This window comes from Elaeis guineensis, chromosome 1 (assembly GCF_000442705.2).
Source record: "Elaeis guineensis isolate ETL-2024a chromosome 1, EG11, whole genome shotgun sequence".
Taxonomy (NCBI): Eukaryota; Viridiplantae; Streptophyta; class Magnoliopsida; order Arecales; family Arecaceae; genus Elaeis; species Elaeis guineensis.
The window spans coordinates 115440768-115461225 of record NC_025993.2 but is presented as its reverse complement, the minus strand read 5'-3'; the positions used below and the strand labels follow the sequence as shown (position 1 = coordinate 115461225).

At 36.6% G+C, this 20458-nt stretch overlaps 1 protein-coding gene across 1 annotated transcript; it reads right to left on the bottom strand.

Moving 5' to 3' along the window:
• On the bottom strand, positions 1–19915 carry LOC105038728 (anaphase-promoting complex subunit 2). Its single transcript, XM_010914591.4, has 17 exons — positions 19610–19915; positions 16709–16783; positions 14542–14773; positions 11686–11966; positions 11451–11522; positions 10255–10496; positions 9208–9624; positions 8863–9064; positions 8616–8730; positions 8437–8519; positions 5575–5694; positions 5178–5266; positions 5017–5098; positions 2287–2469; positions 1104–1172; positions 833–1002; positions 1–541 (listed from the first exon to the last, which is right to left on the bottom strand). Exons 1-16 carry the CDS (start codon positions 19898–19900, stop codon positions 880–882), a joined length of 2676 nt encoding a protein of 891 aa, XP_010912893.1. The 5' UTR covers positions 19901–19915; the 3' UTR covers positions 1–541; positions 833–879.
• Positions 19916–20458: the final 543 nt, after the last annotated feature.

Below are 20458 nucleotides of genomic sequence, written 5' to 3'. Positions count from 1 at the left end.
TAATTTTAAGACAAGATACATAGGAGAAGAAATGAAGAGTAATATCAATATTTACTCCTAGTATTAATTACAACTTCAAGATAGGGCTCAGCTAAATGAGGCTGACGGAACCACCATACAGAAGCCAAATAATTTTAAGACGAGTTACATGGGAGAAGTAATGAAGAGTAAGATCAATATTTACTCCTAGTATTAGTTACAACTTCAAGATACAACTTGATTTCACCATCACAGCAATCTTTCTTATAACAGTCTCCTGTTTCTGTTTTTGTAATTTAAAATTAGGTGCCAGAACCACAAAGGCCATCACTTTTATCATGTATGCGAAACCAGCAAAGACTTGATTCCAACATAACAGGAAATCTTTCTATTACGACCTCTTTTTTTCCTTCCTTTCATCAGAATAGCCACCAGAATAAAAAAGGCAGTCATTTTTGTCATGTTTGCAGATCCAGCAAAGATTTAATTGCAACATCACAGGAATCCTTCCTCCAACAACCCCCTTTCTCCATTGCTTTTGATTGAAATGCAGCCACAAAATCTAAGAGGTAATCACTTTGTCAAGTTTGTAGGCAACTTAATTAACAACTATTTCACAGCTCTAAGATGAAATATATATACTTGACAACAAACAAAAAGAGAGTAATGCTATGGGGAGACAGTTATGTGCATCCTGAAACCAGCGGGACTTGATGCACCATACATGGGGTGGTGGTCGTTGAGTTGCCAGCTCAACATTGGAGTCCAGGCAACTTTTGAGATGCACATACAGGGTGCACAAAGCATCTTTTCAGAAATAAAGAGTCGTTTGATTAACAGTAGTAAATGTCACCTGGCCGCACTTCGTGAACATGCAAGACTGACAAGTTGCAGTAATAGTTACTTCTTCAGAAAGTACAACCCATCCCTCATTTCTAGCTTCTCCTCGGTTATAAGACCAGTCAGAAAGCTCTGCAGTTGCTGGAGTGACTTGTCATAAGAAGGTTCAGCAACACAGAACATCTGAAATACAGGGGTATTGTATAAAAATATGCAACTTTGTCAAGATAGGCAACTTCAGAGAAAATTTGTTAAATTTGATACTGAACTGCTGCAACAGTTACCTTCAAAGTATTATGTATCCTATCCAGTGCCATACTGCCAAAATTGGTGAGCATCCCTATGATGAATTTCTGTGTCCATGGAAAGTATTAATTAGAAGAGCCAACAATTTTTTGTTAAAGAAAACAAATTTCACAAGGGCACTAAAGGAGAAGAAAAATAATTTGTTCTCTAATTTCTGATATATGCATATTTAACACAATTTTCTGCCCCCAACTGATGTCAACCTCATTCAGAACTACAAGAAAAACAAAAAAAAAAAAGTGTTGCAGATTATGTATTATATGCAACTTGATTTACCAAGGACTCACAATTAATAAGGATGAGAATGTCCTTTCCTGTATCACATAAACTCATTGTATGCCATGATAATAGACAACTTTTGGAAACAGGTGCTGCTAGTGCTATGTTGAAAAAATCATATAACATCAAAAGTATGTTGGTTCTCTTATAACAGACAAGATTATAGCATTAGTGATAGAAAACAACTAATGTTTTGAAAGTCGTATGTCGGTTAACTTCAATGAACATTATTTCTCAAAGCTGCAAAGGCTAAAATGCAATCTGGACATTGAAATTGAAGAAAACAAGGAGAGATTGAAATTGTCCATCGACCCTACATCAGGCATTATCCACTTCGCTAATATTATGAATATTATGCAAGATAAAGATTGTTAGGGTATAGAAAAGAATAAGCTTATTGGCAGTAGTAACATTACAACCATTTGATATCATATGTATAAACTCCAACTTCACAGATTTACCCATCCAAGCCTGCTCCCACATTGGTACAGGACTGGGACGGGTCAGGACAGACATCAACAACAAGAATGAATGGGGGTAGGGTGGGGCGTGAAGAACCAAAAAAAATGCATACCAGGCATCTCAAGTGTTGAGATAGCCATCTCAGTCTCGATCAATGCCAAGTGGGATGGTCGAGACATCACAATTCAAAAGCGAACCGGTGTCTTGCACCCATCCCAGGTACTGTCCTCTCAATAGAATGAGACAGTACTAGCAGGACATGCCAGTCTGCCAATACCATAGAGACCTGAATCCTTGATGCCAACAATATTTTTTTAAATAAAAAAAAAATTCATGTTCTTGTAGAAGAAATCTTCCATGAATAAGAACTTTGCTTGGATCTATAGATGCCAATATCATTCAGAGTGCAACAGAGCAAACCTCATATACAGTCATCTCTTTCCGCAGCTGTTCCTCAACAGAGGCCACAGATCTCTCGCCTTCCTCATCTGCTGCTAAAAGTCCTTCAGAACTCTCATGGATAAGGCCATTAGTATTCATGTCATCAACAATGGTAAAGACATGATCATTGGAATCTGATCCAGCTGACCCTGCTAGGATTCCCTGAGATTATATGAAAAAAAGGATAGAAAAAATCACAATGCCGAAAATTAATCTACATGATCCTAGGATTAGTATTAAATCAATAAGACTAAGAAACATATCTGAAAACTATGCAAAATATAGATGGTAACACAGAACTTTCTATTCAATAAAGATATAAGCATCCATGGAGAAAATGCACAGACCTGTGAAAAAAAAAAAATTAAGGGAACAGGATCCTGGTGAATCTGTCCTCTAAATTTGTGGTAAGTCATTGTGTATGCTAGCATGCAACAAAATTAAAAGATATATACTAGTTTATGCAAACGACATATACAATCTTGGGAAAGATCCATTGAACATCAAGGAAGATTAGAGTATTTAGTGCCTGAAAGGTTTGAAGTTATGGTAGTGGTGTTCTTGGTTAGAATTTCAGGAAAAAGCAAAATCAAATTTCTCAGGCAATTTTGGTCCAGTTCAACCAAATACGTTTGGTTTGGGTCTCTGCTAGAATGAATGCAATCCAAAAAGAAGAAATCTGGAACAGAGAGAAGCCTGTTCTTTTGTCCTGCTTTAGACAAGGGCATCAAATATCCAAAACATTTTGCTAAAAATGTTCCGGATTTGGCCCATGGATCTAAGCATGAAATTATAAAAAGAAACCGGGAACACCTAAAAAATAGAAACTTTATGAATGAATTTGTTTGTCAGTGGTAGTTCCAGCCAAGGTTTTAAATCTTGTGGGATAAAGGTGTCCCGGTTTCATCATGGAACGGGACGCCCCGCTGTCCCATACAAGGCAGACAGCAATCCCAATCATGCATCCCAATAGATATCCTCCATCCTTCTCATTTCTTCTTTTCTTTCTTTTATTCTTTTTTTTCTTTTTTCTTTCTCTTTTCTTTCTTTTCCTCCACCTTCCTTTCTTTCCTTTCATTTTTCTTTCCTTTTCTTCTCCCTTCATTTTTCTTTTCATTTTTCTTCTTCTTTCCTTTCATTTTTTTTCATTTTCTTTTTCTTTCTTTCCATTTGTTTTTTCCCTTTATTCTTTCCCTATGTGGATTGATTTCAAAGTCCCAAACCTATCTAGCTCCTATTTTCTCATAAGAATGGGATAGAACAATCAGGACGCTCCCCGTCCCACAAGTATGTAAAACCTTTGTTCCAACATTCCCCCTTTAGATATTGCAAATGTATGATGGATAATTTTTCAGAATTATTCTGGCCAAGGTTCACTGTACCAATCAATATCGTACAATACCCAACATACCATACTAAGTGCACCATACCATATCGAGCATACTGTACCACACCAGGCATACCATACCAAATGGTACCAAACCGGCACACAGTCTCATACCATACCAACACTTAGTGCACCTTGCCATCTTGTACCATACTGCATACCGACACTATAATAAGACGGTACTGGTGCAAGGTCTAGTACCAAGACAATGAATCTTGTTTTTGACTGCCATACTCTTGTGGTTTTCATTCTCTTCCAGTTAAGAACATCAAATTGATGCTTTTTTATGTCCCTAACCTCCTATTATATCAGATGATGCAAGACCAGTCAGGTACATAATGGGCTAGGAAATTCTGGGACTTGCTCGCCTATAATGCTTGCTATCCCACCTTAGAAAACAAGTTAGGAATAAATGACTTTGTGGTTCAAAAATATAAGGAAGCTTTCTAGGTCTTCATAGGGTTTTAGGAAATCAGGTTTGGTGTTAGGAAGGATGTCCTTAGGGCTTTAGCCTTAGAAAGTTTACTGCTGAACTAAGATCAAGCTTAAGGCAAAAATAAAATCCTATGCATAAAGATAAGGTCTGACGAGGACTGAGAAGAGGAAATAAAGGAACTATAGAGAAAAATAGAAGCACAAAGAAGGTAGTAGAAAGAGATGGGATGAAAAGAATGAGAAGAGAGAGCTTTTGGAGAACAAATTCCTTGTCCCACTGAGACAATCATGTATTTTTATTCTTAATTTTCTTGTGGAATTCCTTTTTTCTTGAAGAAGAAAAATATAAAGAGAATGAAAATTATATTCAGTTGTCAAGAAACAAGTTGTTATATGTTTGACATTTTCATAACAATATAATCTGAGTACCTTTTAACCATCCGCCATCTAGAACATCAGCAATGATGCACTATGGAACATAAGTTGAAAGTATAAATTTTGTGGATGAGTAGCATATATAGTGTATTAAATAACAAAATAGGGGGTACACATCTCTCCAAATTCCTTTTCCCACTTAGGCAATCATGTATTTGATCCTTAATTGTTACTTGTGGAATTTCTTTTTGCTTGAAAAAGAAAAAGAAAATTATATTCAGTTGTCAAGAAACAAACTGTCACATGTTTTTCTTAATAATATAATCTAAGAGTTCCTTTTAATAATCCACCAGCTAGAACATCAGTAATAATGCATAACAGAAAATAAGTTGAAAATATAAACTTTTTGGATGAGGAGCATATGTATTGTATTAGACAACAAAATAGGAGGTCCTACATGTTTAGCTGTTATTTGCATGACTTGATATCTTATAAGAACTTATCTGCCATACCTTGCTGATCCAAAAATTTATTCTCCGGTTAAGTGTATCCACAGGTATCCCAGTAGCTGCCGCTAGATTCTTGGAAGTCCAACTGTAGTGAAAGCAATTTTTTTGAAAGGTAAGGCATAACTCGTACAAATATACACACCAAAACACCTTGAAGACCCCACCTTGTTTGCTCCTGAAATTGCATAATAATCGCTGCATGCACGGGAGTCACAGTAAACTGCATGTTCCGATCTTCAAATTGCAGTTCCAACTGAAACAGAAAATCATAACAAAACATCAAGTAGACTGAATCATTAGAATCAAATGCTTCTACCCTTGCATGAATTACATTTCTTGTTACTAGAAATAGCATCTTCCACAAAATTGTTAAGCCAAAAATTTTCTAAAGCTAATCAGCCAGAGAAGCTTTTCTAGACAATGAGAAAATGATGGGTGGTAGAAATAACATCTTCCACAAAATTGTTTAGCCAACAATTTTTCTAAAGCTAATCAGCCAGAAAAGCTTTTCTAGACAATGAGAAAATGATGGGTACTCCAAGATTTTTCCAAGTTTCTAACCTTCACTGTTCCAAGATTTTGCTTCCACAATAGCTTACGAGGTGTCTTGATCTCATGGAACCTCTTTGCATAATCACATAGTAGTTGATCCACAGAAGCAGGGATGTTAAGAGACTCGGCCTGCATTTTTCTCAAGGTCAACAAGAGATCAGCAAGAAATCATCAACAATTAACTGAATTATAGAAACAATTAAAATAATAGAGATATCTATATTATAGACAAATTTATATAAATCAGGATACTATTTATATAAATCCACCATCCTCAAAAGTATCATTTATTCATTGTACACCAAGTAGCGGCACTATAACAGCACGTACAGGTTTCTCTCAGACACTACAATGTTGCTGATTTCAATTAGGCTATTCTTGGTAAGCATGCTTTCTGAAAAAAAGGTACACACAAACATAAATTGGTAGGTAATGCCATTCCATCTCCCATTTTCTTCTCCCCCATCCCACTATTTTCCCACTTTGATAACCAAGCAATGTATTGAAATTAAAAAGATGAAAACAAATGAAGATGAGGAAGGTTTTGGTCAGGTTGCACTTGACACCTCGTTTTGAACGCTAAATTAAGCACAAATCATGTCTCCCTATAGTCAACGACATGTAAAATAAGAAACCTCTATATAGTTTTAAAACTAGTTCTATTGAATTAATAAAGTATAGGGGTGATTATTCATGTTTTATCATGAAAACAGTTACATAGAATCACATAATGCACACATCAATATACTAATGATTGGCCCATGTGGCAGATAAAATGAATGGTTCAACGGTCAAATGCGAGGAGTAACCATACATCTCTTTACTTGAGTTCAAGTACAGAAAACACATCAGGTAACCAATCTGTCTATTTTGTGCATATAGTTGATTTCTAGGGCCCACCTACACCTGTGATGTACAAAGTTTCAGAAAGTAACAAACTGAGAAACAAAGAGAGGGAGTTTAATGTTAAGTAGCCTATTCTATTGGGATTGCTTATGATAGCATATCACCATCATAATCCCATCTACATACATAACAATAAATATTGATAATTCTTTCACTGTTGAGGTGCAGAAGGATGCCCTCTATGCTCTATCCAACAGCTCCTTAAAAGCTCCAAGTGAATTACAGGTACAGCATTTTTATGTTGATAATATCACTAGTTATCTTCTACGAAAATAATCTACTGCTCAGTAAGTATTCTAGGAAAATCTTCCTGATGCGTTTTGGTGATTATAACCTCCTTGGTTATCTACTTTTAGATAATTACTGATGGTCAGCTAATTTTCCACAAGTTATATATTCAGTTTTGCAGTATTTGTTCTTGGTTCGTGAGTTATTACTTTATACTAGACCTTGCTGCAAATGACGATTCAAGGGATAGCTTGAGCAAAGAATTTGAGTGTGGGATGTCGAGATCAAGGGGGAGATGAGAGATGGCTGTGTTCCCATTGGTCTTGATTATAAAGTGTAAAATCGATAAAAACTGTCCTTATTTTAGTTTACAAAATGCTATCGACCACAACTTGGTTCCCTAGCCAGTTCCTCATCTAATATGATGCTGGCATGGTAGAGGAAAAATAAAAAATTGAAGTGAAATGTTCACCAACCCCCATGCAGTATCCCAATCCTCTTATGCCACGTCCCTCACTTCTTTCAAGGGAGCTGCACGATGCTCCATATCATTTATGTACCCTTATTTCCAACTGCCTTTGCCAAATGTGTGCCGGTCCCCCACTTCAGATGTGAGAAAGGGACAGTTTCGCTTCTATCCTTTTTCCATCAAACTTATAAAAGAATATGGCCACAATAGAGGGACTCCAGCCACAGACAGCTTTTCGATTTAAGAGTATAGATTCTTCCATCAACCTCAAAATATCATTAATGCCCTCACAAACTAACCATCCTTTGTTATGATTTTACAACAGCAAAAACAGCAAATCTGCTGAAATTGCCAGCAAACTGATTATATTACTATAAGAATACTTCTTTTTCTTTTAAGACTTATTATAGGCTTCATTCTTCTTTTTTTATCGTTTTTCAAACTTGATAGAAAACATTCTATTAACACTCTTTGTTCATATCACTTCTCTCAATTCTCCCCAATTACATTATCATCCTACACCAATGAGTCCTGATATCTAACTTTCAATATGAATAAATGTTGTTTATCAGGCCTAGTCTCTTTAAATTACAAGCCTCAGTCAGCTTCTTAGAAGTGTTTATTTATAAAGAAAGATACTACTCTGGGTAATAGATACCGCTTCTGTGAGGAACCGTATGGTGTGTATTTAGTCATACATCGATTATACACTAGAAAGATCTTGAATACTTATACAGGGCCAAGAAACTCAAAAAATATTTTCTGGCTAGTCTTTTTGAGTGAGGTCCTGAGTTGTTACTAATGGTATCGAAGCCGATCCAGCCTATAGCCTATATGGATTAGGAGATACTGCAGCACGGGTTCATTAAAGCTGACCATGGGCTGATCATGGTGTTTATGAATAAATGCATGGATTTGGATCTTTAGCCTAACGAGGACATCAGGGTTTAAATGGGGGGAGTATGTGAGGATCCATGCGGGTGTGTATTTAGTTCCACATCGGTTATTGAAGATCTTGGATACTTATACAAGGCCAAGAAACTCAAAAAATATCTTCTAGCTAGCCTTTTTGGATGAGATCCTGAGTTGTTACAGCTTTTCCAAGTGTCTTAAACTTATAACACAATGTACAAATGCAAACAAAAGCATGTTCTATTCAAAGAGAACTAATAAAGAAAAATGTCAACATTTTCATAATAGAGCCTATGCCTATTTCTATTTTCTAAACAATAGAGAGTTGATATCTGATAGAATATATATATATATACCTGTATCGGTGGCCAAAAGTTTGAAGATATTATTGTTGCATCTAGAATATCCAGAGAGATGTCTGTCTCTCCTTGCTTGGCACCTAAGAAAAATTTACAGCAGTAAGCTAACTTAAAACTTACATAGCAACAGTAACAAGCATTACCGAGTGATTATTTTTCAAAAAAGTTCATAATACCGCAGAGAGATGGCTGGGGAAGAGATGCTTTAATATTAGCATTTGTCCTCTTTGAATCAATCAAATCATTAAGCATAATTTCACATTTCTGTATGCTACTCTCTCCTAAGTGTATCTGGTTACATAGAACGTCAAATTTCAGTGTACAAGACAACAGCATTAGTCAACAAAAGCAAAAGTAAAACAGCAATGATTTTGTTATAACATCAAGATGGACTACTATAGATTTTATGTGCGTGAGGCCCACCTTAAGGAGCTCTAAGGTACGTATCTCTGAGTCAATATCATAATCAGATTTATTTAGAAGCTTTTCTGCCAGCATAACGCGGTACTCATTAACTAGCTGGTCCTTCGAACCAATTATGTTGACCATCATTCCAAGTACATCAATCTTCCTTCTGTTCCTGCTACCTTTTGAGGGATCTGCCTCCACTGGATCTGGTTCCCAGCTGAAAAGAAGCACAGGAATGATGGTAAAACAAGCTGGTTGCTAATATATCAACATATAGTAGTCCCATATGACTATATGATTAGCAAAGAGGATATTAACAGTAGGCTTATTTGTGCTCTGAACATCATTAAGAAAACATACCGTTCGGCATTTATCCATGCTTGCTTGTCGTCGGAATTGATATCATCATCATAATCAGTACTCTCTTGGTTCTCTGCATCTCTATTTAACTCTTCAAGAAGACTATCACCAGCATTTCCTGGGCCACTAGGATTTCCCCCAGGCCCATCAGTAAGCATGGTAACAATGCATTTTATGGTATCTTTTCTTCCCCTCAAATAATCCCTAATTGGTTCACCTACTGCCTCAAGAAATACACCAGTAGGGTCTATTATTCGGAGTGCCTTGATAGTGGACACATATTGGTGCAATATATCATAAGTTGAGGCACCAGCAGTGAGTAGGCGATATCTTAAAGCAGAAATGAATGAATCAACAAGCTTTGAGTGCTGCCCTGTATATTCTAGACACTGCTTCAAGTCTTGAATTGCAGGATAGCTGCATAAACTTCCAGCAAGACAGTTAGAGGCAAAACTTGGCATAAAAAGTGAAACCAAAAATGGAAAAAATAAATGATGAGAATAGAAGCAGAACAAGAAAATGAAATATGAGCAGGCACTACATACAAGCATGAATTGACACATGAATGTCCACATCCAGAATAAAGAGTTTATACCAGAACTCAGACAAGAATTCCTCATCTATATTAGAGAAGAACAAACATTAAATCATGACAATACAGAAAGCTTATTTAGCTCATATTGGGGCCATTAAGAGATAAAAACAGAACTGCCCTATTCATGTATATGTAAGCAAACAAAAGCCAAAGCGAAATAAGAAGGGAAAAAAAAAAAGAAAATCTATACATGGACAATGTGTTAGAGAACATCAACATGAGAGAGAGCAGTCACATTCATAGCACAAAACTAGATATATAAAGTGGTTCAAAAACTTCGAAACTAAGAAACCTGCCCATCCAAATGCACATCTAACAAAAAACTACCAGCCAAAATTATTTTCAAATTACAAAACAAAGGAGAAGGAGTGGCCCATCAGAATTCAAAATAAATCGAAAAGTTAACCATTCTAAACTCCATAGAAAACTTAAAAAGAAAGCAAAATGGTAACCTCTCAGGATAATCCACGATAATCTCGAAAAGTTTGCCTATTCTCAAGTCTTGCAATGTTTCGTAAGCAAAATACTCAAGGCGCAGCTGCCATCTAACAAGCCCTTCAGAAGGAAAATCAATCCCTGGGTAACATGATGGACGTGAAGCCAAAGGCGATTTAAGACCAGATGACATGCTATCATGGTCAAATGAATCACCCAGATATGCTAGAAGAGCATGTAAGAACTGCAGAGGAACAGCCTGGAAAAAGGTCAACAGTTATTAGCGAACAGTTTTAAGTAATCATCATATGCGTTGCAGAAAAATCAGGAACTGATCAACCTAGTTATAACAACATGATTAACAAAGCGCATGTTGAAAGATAATAATTCAATGATAGAGAGCATGACTATTTTTCGAGAGGGAGTATGCTTAACATTGGTCATTATTATGTTAATTGATATTGCAGTGATATGACTAAGATAAAAAGGTAATTTAACACCCATGAAAGTAAAGATCATCTTAACAATTAAACAATTAACTGTTTCCATGCATGGTATTAAGGAAAACAGTGGAAACTCAACATGGCAGGTACAAGAAAGGTTTCAGGTCCCGACGGGACGTCCCGCAGAACACCGAGACAAGGTACCATCCCATGTGTTGGAACAAGATCATCCCGCTAGTATCCCAATGTTCTAATCGGGACATATTGGGACATCTCCTATCGAGATGAGGCGAGACAGTAGCGCATCCCGTTCCATGGGAAAACTAGAACAGCTCCGTCCCACAGGATTTAAAACCTTGTACAAGTATGAATTATTTCCAACTAGACTTGTTCAAATCATCATCTTAACAATTTTGGGAAAAAAAAAAGGCATTCTTTCCGCCAGAAAAGGAATAGCTATAGGCCCTTAAGCTCCAATGCACACTTAGTCAGAGGCATATGCTTTGGGGCCTTGATTCTTTTTTCTGTCTTTTTTCTCTCTGCTAGCTCAAGGACTTTAATGCCAACAGCTAGCTAGGTGCATACCTTAGCTGGCAAGCTAAGATTGATCATCAAATCGAGGCCTTACAAGTGATGCCATCATAACAACAGGGTCAAAGAGATAATTTCTAACCAATCAAGGGTATTATTAAACAACAAATTGTTGACTTAGATTAAATAATAACTACATAACTACATAGCCTATATTCAGAATAAAGCCTAAAGAGTACCTGAATCCAGTCCTTGATAGATCCAAGAACAGGAGCCCTGTAATCATCACCAGCTAAATTATGAACTTTGGCCTGTTAATGAAGACAAAATGCATGCATGTCGTAAAGAACTCTTAGATATGGAGAATAATTATGGTAGACATATCCAAAGCCATTGTAAGAAAATAGGACAAACATTCTTAAAAGCAAGATGACATTGATATACACCTATTATATAAGACAGATTGGTACTAACCTTCAAGAGTGAAAAGATAGCAGAAGCATAAGCATCTTCAGTCATGGATGTAAAACCAAGACTTCTCAGATCACGAACAACAGCACCAATGTTTTTAACCAAGGAATTGTTCCTTAAAAAAACTGTCTCATGATTACTCCCATCAACATCCATATTTCCAATTGCAAGGTTACTCTTGTTCTTCTGGTCATCAATTGGGAATCTGTGTCCATCTTCATAATCCTCATCCATCATAGTGCTTAGCTCCTCCAACTTTTTTTTAAAATAAAAGCGCAGCACCTCTAAGGAAAAGAAAAACATAGAACTGCTGAGCAAAGGATAATACGCAATAAGTAGCATATACATACAGAAATATCTACATGGCCAAAAAAGTGGGATCCCTTAAGTTTATATATATCATATAGGTATATCACATCATCATCTGGCTCGGTAATCATAACCAATCTGGCTCGGCAATCATAACCATAGCCATGAAGCTTTGTCCCAACTATTGAGGGTTTCTTTATTAATTCTCATTCAACAAACTTTCCCACTTACGGCTAGCTCTAAACGTTACTTCAAGCCTTTTCAAAACATTCTTTATAAATTGTATATATGTTATCTTAGATCTTCCACTTCTCTTCCCAAACCCTTCAACAAAGACTAAAGTACCCCAACCGGCTATTCACAAAAGCCTGTTCAGATCTATGTTGCACATGCATGCCATTTTTAATCAATTCTCCATCAATTTATCCTTAATAAGTCAACTCTTGCTACTCTAATATTCTCATTCCTTACTTAGTCTTTCTAGTTTTACCATGCATCCATCAAAAACATTCTCATTTTCTCTACACTCAACTTTTTTCTTGGATCTCATTTGTTGCCAAACATTGTTGAGCCACAAAATAATAGTAGGCCTAATTGTCATCTACAAATTTTTCCACAGCCAAGATATTCTTGATCACATAATACCCCAAAGTATCCCTCCTATTTATTGAACAGTTCTAATTCTAACGAATCTAGTTCTCCATTTTTTTTGTGTAACTGATCCTAAGCTCATAAATTGTGCTGTCTTTTGCCATCAATCTTGACCAAAGTCTTGTTTTCATTTCTATTGGTGTTAAAATTGTGATCTTTTACTGTACTTTGTTCTAATGATATTGAAGCCTTTCTACTCATCTTTTGCCATAAATCTGACTATTTATATATTTAAATTGGTGTATGTAGAGACAAAAAAAAAGGGAACTACAGTCCTTTAGAGGGGATTTAAGCTCAAATCACATCATTGCAAATCATGACAATTGTGATTTTTCGTTTTTCTAAACTTACAAAAGGAACTACATTCCTTTAGAGGGAATTTAAGTTCAAATCGGACCATCGCAAATCATGATAATTGTGATTTCGGCCAATGACTTTAGTTCGGGCGGCTGATGTTTGCCTCAATTGAGTCATTAGCTGCTGGCCCAGAGGTGACACCCAGACATCATATGCCGACCCAAGGAAAACTCCAACTCAGGCATCTTCTTCAAGGATCTTTGACCGATCCTTACTCCTAATCATGTGTCACACCAATGACTATATCAAAATATTCTGGATAAATTTAACCCCCATGCGGTCCCACCGAATCGTGTCACCCTACAGTGAACCTTGTCCCTCCAAATGGCTGGCTATGCATCGATCAAGTTCACGCCAAGCTACGGCATTTGGCAACATATGATCGGCCTCCAAGGCTCTTTCCTCCCGACCCTTGGTTCGGTCGATACATCTAATGACATTCAACCGAAGCCTTCGTACGGCTGTCAAGTCAAGCCATTAAAAATTGTAACTTATCATGATAATTCTGAGAGGTCTCCTTATCCGGTCACATCATCCTATTTGAAAATGGGGCAGCTATGGACAAAATAAACCCACGCTGCTCTCAAAGTCTCTAACTGTCAACTCATGACATTAATGGAGACGGCCCCCACGTACTGTGAGGTGACAACACTCACTAACTCAGAAAATCAAAGGACCAGACATGGTGCTCAAGAACACGGTGAGGGACAAAAAGATCCTTCCGGCCTCCCCTTTTCTCAAGGCTCCAATCTCACCTATAAAAAGGTAATTCGGAGATCCAGAAAAGGTACACCTCTCCCTCTCATAAACGCTCGTTCTTTTCTTCCTACTGCGGAAAAATCTGACTTGAACGTCGAAGGATCCTCGCTGAAGCCATTAAGATATACAAATAGTGATGTGCTTCCCATGAGGGGCACAGGCCCCTTTCCATACCAACCTTAAAGGAAGCGAGCCTGCTAATTAACATGATATAACGGATGGTCAGAGTTTAGAATTTAAGGGGCCCTTGATTTCCTTGAGGAGTTTAAGGTTTATAGATGTTTGGGATTGACTAGAACTAAACAATTAGCTAGAATTTCTTGTAGGGTCACCATTGATGTCTTCTAACGAACAAATTCCCATTTGCTCTGAAACAAAATGATGTAGACAATAAGCTGACCATAAATCATGCAGATGGATTTAACTTAAGCTGCTTTCCTCCTAAATAAACAGGAATGAAGAAAAGAAAAAGGAATGTCAGTTTATTGACGGGATAGAATTTCCATCTTAATGCATGTCAGTATTAGTTTAAAACAGAGATAAACTTTTAGTTGTGAAGTCACAAACCTGAAGTACATAGACTATATTCTGTGTAAAATGTCATGGGGGAACAAACTAAGGGTAGTTTAAAGAAGGGAACAACAGATTGCATAGTATACTGGAAACAATCATACTAAAGGGAACCAAAATGACAGCAACAATTGATCTTCTATGTAATATGAACACATATGACAATGATAAGTATGATATGTATATGTAAGAAAAGGAAACCAAGAACTGTACCAGGAAAATGCCAAGGAAGTGTTGTTAGAAGAACCGACGATACAATCAACTGGTATCTAGAAATAAGATTGGATCCATATTGCTCTAATTTCACCTTTTCTGATGATACACTCTCCTCACATGACTGAAAAGTGTGAATGAGAATCAAAAGGCATTTTTCCTGATAACCTTTTTCTGAGCATATCTCTTCCAATGACTTACTTAATATTTCCTCAGGCCAACCTTCCTGACTCTGCAATGGTATTTTACATGCAAAGAAGTTAATGACATCAAGTGTTCATAAGGTTGCACTAAAGTTGAAGATAGCAAGAAATCAATTAAAACTATTACTGCATTTCATGAAAATAGGAGGAAGAAAAAGAAGAATATAGATTCCACAGGCATGAAAATAGGTATCTAGAATTATGATGCTGGATGCTTCCCTTGAGTATAAGAAGCATAGAGAACCAAAGAAAGATTAATTAAGGGTATTAAAGGAGCAGATATTCCGATTTATATAAGATTTTCTGTCATTAATTAGATCTTACTTGTAAGCCTTCTGATCAAAACCATGTTTAGGGTTGACAGAATTTGCATTAACTGATTAAAATTAGTTTCAAGTCCTAAAAAATATGTAAAGATCTCACTGCACGGCTGGCATTCTCTAGACCTGTCATTTTTCTTTGTTCCATACTTTAGGTAGGTTATGGCCATTGATTTGTGTAGCTAGTAATTGAGTGCCATAAAATTTCTTGTTTAGGCAAGGTGATGACTGATGACCATCCAGAATATGTACAAAAGTAAACAATGCTCCTCAACATAATAATTTGTGGAACAGTAAATGAAAGTTAAGTTGCTTGAACTTCAACCAATCTGATGCTTCTCCATGGTATATCTTATAGAAGTCCTCTAATTTCAACCAGAGCAACATGCGATGCATCTACTTTATAAGGCCTTCAACAACTCTAGCTTATGCCCATTTATGTGCAAAACAAGTGGATTACATTATAGCACCATGCGGAGCTGTCATTCAAGGTTCACTGCAATCAATCCATGCTTTAAGGCGCATGAAATGAAATAAGGCACCATGGTAAAAAGCTTCAAAAATTTAATTGATGATTCATAAAGTTATTGAAAATATATTCTTGTTTAAATGACAGTTTACATGCCTAAAAGTTTAACCATAATCAGCACAACCTACAATTGGAGTTTCAATGTTAACTCAAATTCTTAATGTACAGTCGCATCTGAATAAGGCAGAAAGGTGCAAAGTAGAACTCCACGCATGAGATGATAAGCAAAAAGTTGAATATCTGATTGTGGAAGAATTAAGCAGGAAATGAAGTAACAACAATCCACCAAGCAACCAACCTGTCTTTGCAGATCCACTACTTCCACCTTCATCAAAAATCTGACATAATAGCATGTTTAATAAGGTGTAACCACGTAAGACAGGGGCTCAAATTGTAGGGTCCTCAAGGAAGTGCTGATTTTTGTTTTCTTGTTGACAAAAGTTTGGCCTGAAGCGTGAAACACAAGTTTTGACTTCCAAAAACACATTTTGACTTTGCCCAACACAAATTGAAGTCGAGTTCCCTACTATGGTGCATTTAATATTAATGATCATTAACCTATCCCTATAAATGTTTTGACCTTAGCCATCACGGCTTTCATCAGGACAAGAATTATAAGTCAACAAAAAGATGCAGTTTAGTGCCATCAGCTTTCATCAGACTAAACTTTTCATTCTAACCAACTTCAACAACACTTTGTTGCAAGGTGAATTTCTTCAAAACCAAGGTAGACCTTTCAACAACTAAAAGAGCCCTAAGGTGCATCCAACTGAGATAGTGCAAGTCTAGAGCCTTTTGATCAATGATCTCTTATTTCAGATTTGTATAGAGATTTTTTAAAAGATTCTCACATCATTGAGATGCAACAACTTGATCTAATTGATGTAGAGAAGATACTAATAATCCAATGATTCTGATCAAGTTACCATTTAACCAAAAATTGAAGGATCCAAAGATCAACAACCTCTTGTAAGAATTTCTCTTCAGAAGACAATAGCTTTCAAGTTTGGTAACCTTCAGCTAAGGGAAATCTTAAATGCCACTGCAATTATAGATACTCTTTTTTAAATTAAAAAAAAAAAAAAAACCATCAACCATATATGGAGTTTACTCACTTCCAATGTTTGAGCATCATGGTAAGCATCAAGTTGCTGCCAAAATTTGAAGACTGCATTTTTCTTGAATGTCTCCTGCAATATAAGAAATTGACATATCAGTCCAAAAGTTTATTTATTTGATCATGCAAAAACTATAAGTTCAGCAATAAAATTAAATAAACCAAGTTTCATTAACAGAAAAAGGTCTCTAGAATGTAAGTAATTAAGTATATATTTGATATGATTATCAGTAGGCCATAGGTGACTTTGCCGAAAAAATCCTGCCAGAATGCAGGTCTAGATCTGTCCCAAACCACACATATAAAAGGTAATAAAATTAATTATACCTATCTCTATAAGCTGATTAGCATCAACATTTGTCTACCCAAAAAGTCAATGTGTTCTACTATTTAAATAACTCAAGAGGAGATACATTCAAGGAAGATGGTAGCTAAGGCCATCAAGTTCCTGTTTGCCACTAGAATTTCATACAAGTTGCTTATATGTACCAAAATAATAGTACTGACGAATGTAGATTGAAGTGGTGCTGTTCTACATGGCTGCCTATGATGCAAGTTGCAATTATTTGGGGGAGGGGAAGAGGGGTGCAGAGGCAGCGGTGATTCAAATACCTGGGGCAGAATATTTCAACCATATGGCCACTACCATTAGGAATTAACGTGTGAAAATTTCTTAAAATCATATGTTCCAATACTAACTATGCATCACATGATTTTAGATCAAAGAATAATTTGAAATTTATTAATAAAAAATTAACAAGGGTTAGCACGTTTAAGCATCTTCAACATGTTATTCACTATTATGCCCTTCTCAACTAGTGAAAGCATAAGCCTTAAATGATATCACCAATAACAAACATCACTGACACATAAACCATTTTTCCAACTTTAACCATGCTTTCAAGCATCCTATTCAACATTCCACCCTCATTTCTGCCCTTCAGAATCAATTAATCACTATAGCAGCTTTCATAGTAATTGGTTCTTTATCTGTGCTTCTGCAACAACCCACAAGCAGGCTTCACTTGCTTTCCCACTAAAATTCATTGCATTGACTATATCATCAAAATGCTGGATCAAAAAATATATATATGTTTCTTGAATGTCTTCAAGGTTTAGAGTAAAATGCACCCAAGACTCACTTAAAGAGAAAGAAATGATGCCATTTGGGGATAACACATGGCTTGACTTAAAGATCTACAGCCACACATGTTTCATGAAGTGCCGATGGCCCTAGAAAAGGTAAGCAGTTCATCACAAAACAAACTGAATAATTTTGTATTACATGATAAAATTTATAGCTAAAGAGCACAGTGTATGCCAATATTAACTTCTGAAAAACAATTCAACACGTATGATCGCATGACCTTTGATTCTCCATTTGCTTATCGTGCTTAATTCTTTGAAAGGATTACTAATTCTCTAAGCTTCTGCCCTTGTTCAAACATCCATCTGTAATTTGTAGAACAAAATATGGCTGCTTTTTAGTTTTGCCTCTCACAAATGTACACATGTGCGTTGAGCCTTGACTTTTACGTGCCCATTTCATGCCCAAAACATGCATTAAAAAGATACTTTGCTCTGAAGGATGACAATTCTGAGTGATGCACCTTTAGCCTCAAGGAAATCACCCCATATAGTATTATATTCTTAGCACACACTGGTCTTACCTAGATGGATCAAAATTTCTTACAGTTGGCCATTAGATTTTAATGGCTTTTGGTTTAGTGATTTAGCATTTAAGAAACTGACATTTGAATTAGAGAATGGATGAGTTTAATTTTTTTGAGTCTTCCCTATTATAGGCATTAATCTAGTAGCTTAGAGAGTCTTTCTCCGAATAGAAAGTAATATAAATTTCATATGAAAAAGGAAAGGGGATTTTGCAGATGAAATCCACCTTATTTTCAGTTTTGCAAAAACAGGTTATCTTTCTTGTTTCTGCAGTAATAGTCCATTTTGGACTCAACTGCACTATTATACCCCTGGCCTTAAAATAAATGAACAATTTAACTCACTTGATTCACACATGTTGGTAATGGATGCAGAAATAATACTGACCAATGGAAATGTAATAATGTTCTAACAACAGTCCTAAAGGCAGTGTATTGGCCCAATAAAGTCCAAAATGGACCATTTTTGCCACAAAAAAAAAAAAAGGACAAAAGCTAGGTCTCTGCAAAGTGGCAAGACCATGAATGAGGGCTAACACCTGCCCAGTGCTGGATAGTCGAGAAAGTTAGTGACCTGATGATAGGGGAGCCGGCGACTGAAGTCCCAGTGAACAGCAACTATAACCATAACGGCCCTAAGATAGTGAAATCCCTTGTCCAGTAAGTTCTGATCCATACAAAAGGCATAACAATCTGGGCACTTTCTCAGAGAGAGGCTCGATGAAAGACATATCTGTGAAGATGCAGACTACCTAGACCTAGACAGAAAGACCCTATGAAGCTTTACTATTCCCTAGGCTTGAAGCTTAGGCAGAAGACAAAGAAGGCCTCTTTCTTTTGCAAAAACAAAAAGGTGGACTTTTGTTTCCGAAATCCCAAAATTAAATTATAATTATTCTTCAATACCTCTGAACACCAATCTCCTCTTAAAGATATCAACAAGAACCATCATTGGTGAAGTTAGTTACCCCATTTTCTGTTCTTTTCTCACCAATTCACCATTTAATTCCTACTCTTGTCACTATGTCTTTTGGAATGGACACTTAGCATCAGCACCAATTTCACAAAGCACCTAACCATCCAAAACACCACTTACATGGGCCTTTTTACAAACATTAGATATGTAGCAAGTAAAGGTCAGAATTCCACTACCAAATGCAGCAAAAGTTGAAATTTTCGGGCACAAAAGGAGCTCCATTTACTAAAAAAGAGGGAAAGAGGGCAACCTCGAGGGCATGGAGGAAGTGATCCTGAACGAGGGAAGCAAGGCCGTGACGGCAGAGGGTGGCGACTAGGGGGACGAGGTCGGGGCCGACGGAGAGGTCGCCGCGACCATCGAGAAGGGCTTGGGTACAGGCGCAGAAGCCGCTCCAGCTCTGAAGGATGTCTCCGATGGCTTCATCCCCTAAGGAGTCGAGAATCCCCAGGTCGCTCGACATCTGTGAATGGGGCAGCGATGGAGAGGCGAAGCAAAGAGAAGGGCGGCGTCCCCGCGCGGGGTCGATTTTTAAGCGCATCCCCCCCTGGAGAGAATTTCCCGAACCCGGTCTACCAGCTCGGTTGTAGACCGGTCTACTACTAATAAACGATCTCTCTCATCATGGGTAGTCAGCAAACCTACAAGCGCAGGGAGAGTTAATTCAGCTAATCAATATTGCTGAGTCCCCTTCGATCCAAATTTATTGTGCTTGAAATTGCAGAAATGCTATGCCCATTGTAGTCCATACTGCTACTACTTTTGCATATATAATAATACTAAGTGCTTGTCCCCATAGTTATGATATAAATCTCTTTATATGGATGCTCTGATGATTTATACACCACTTGAAATTTGAAATATCAGAATGGATGCATGATGCAAATATAAATATTATTTATATCTGCATATGTATATGACTGTGAGATTACATGAAAATACATATGCTAGATATTACTTTCATTGCATAGATATAATTATAATATAATCAAATAATTATTATATTATACCTTATATTAGAATTGTACTTTAGAACCAATGATAATTACTATATTGTATTATAATTCATGTTAGAATTATAATTTATAATTAATTACTT

Coding starts and splice junctions, on each gene's coding strand:
- LOC105038728 (XM_010914591.4), bottom strand. CDS start 19,900: ATGCGCTTAAAAATCGACCCCGCGCGGGGACGCCGCCCTTCTCTTTGC. Junction 9,065..9,207: donor GCATGGATAAATGCCGAACG/GTATGTTTTCTT, acceptor GCTTCTTTTCAG/CTGGGAACCAGATCCAGTGG. Junction 1,003..1,103: donor GGATACATAATACTTTGAAG/GTAACTGTTGCA, acceptor CCTGTATTTCAG/ATGTTCTGTGTTGCTGAACC.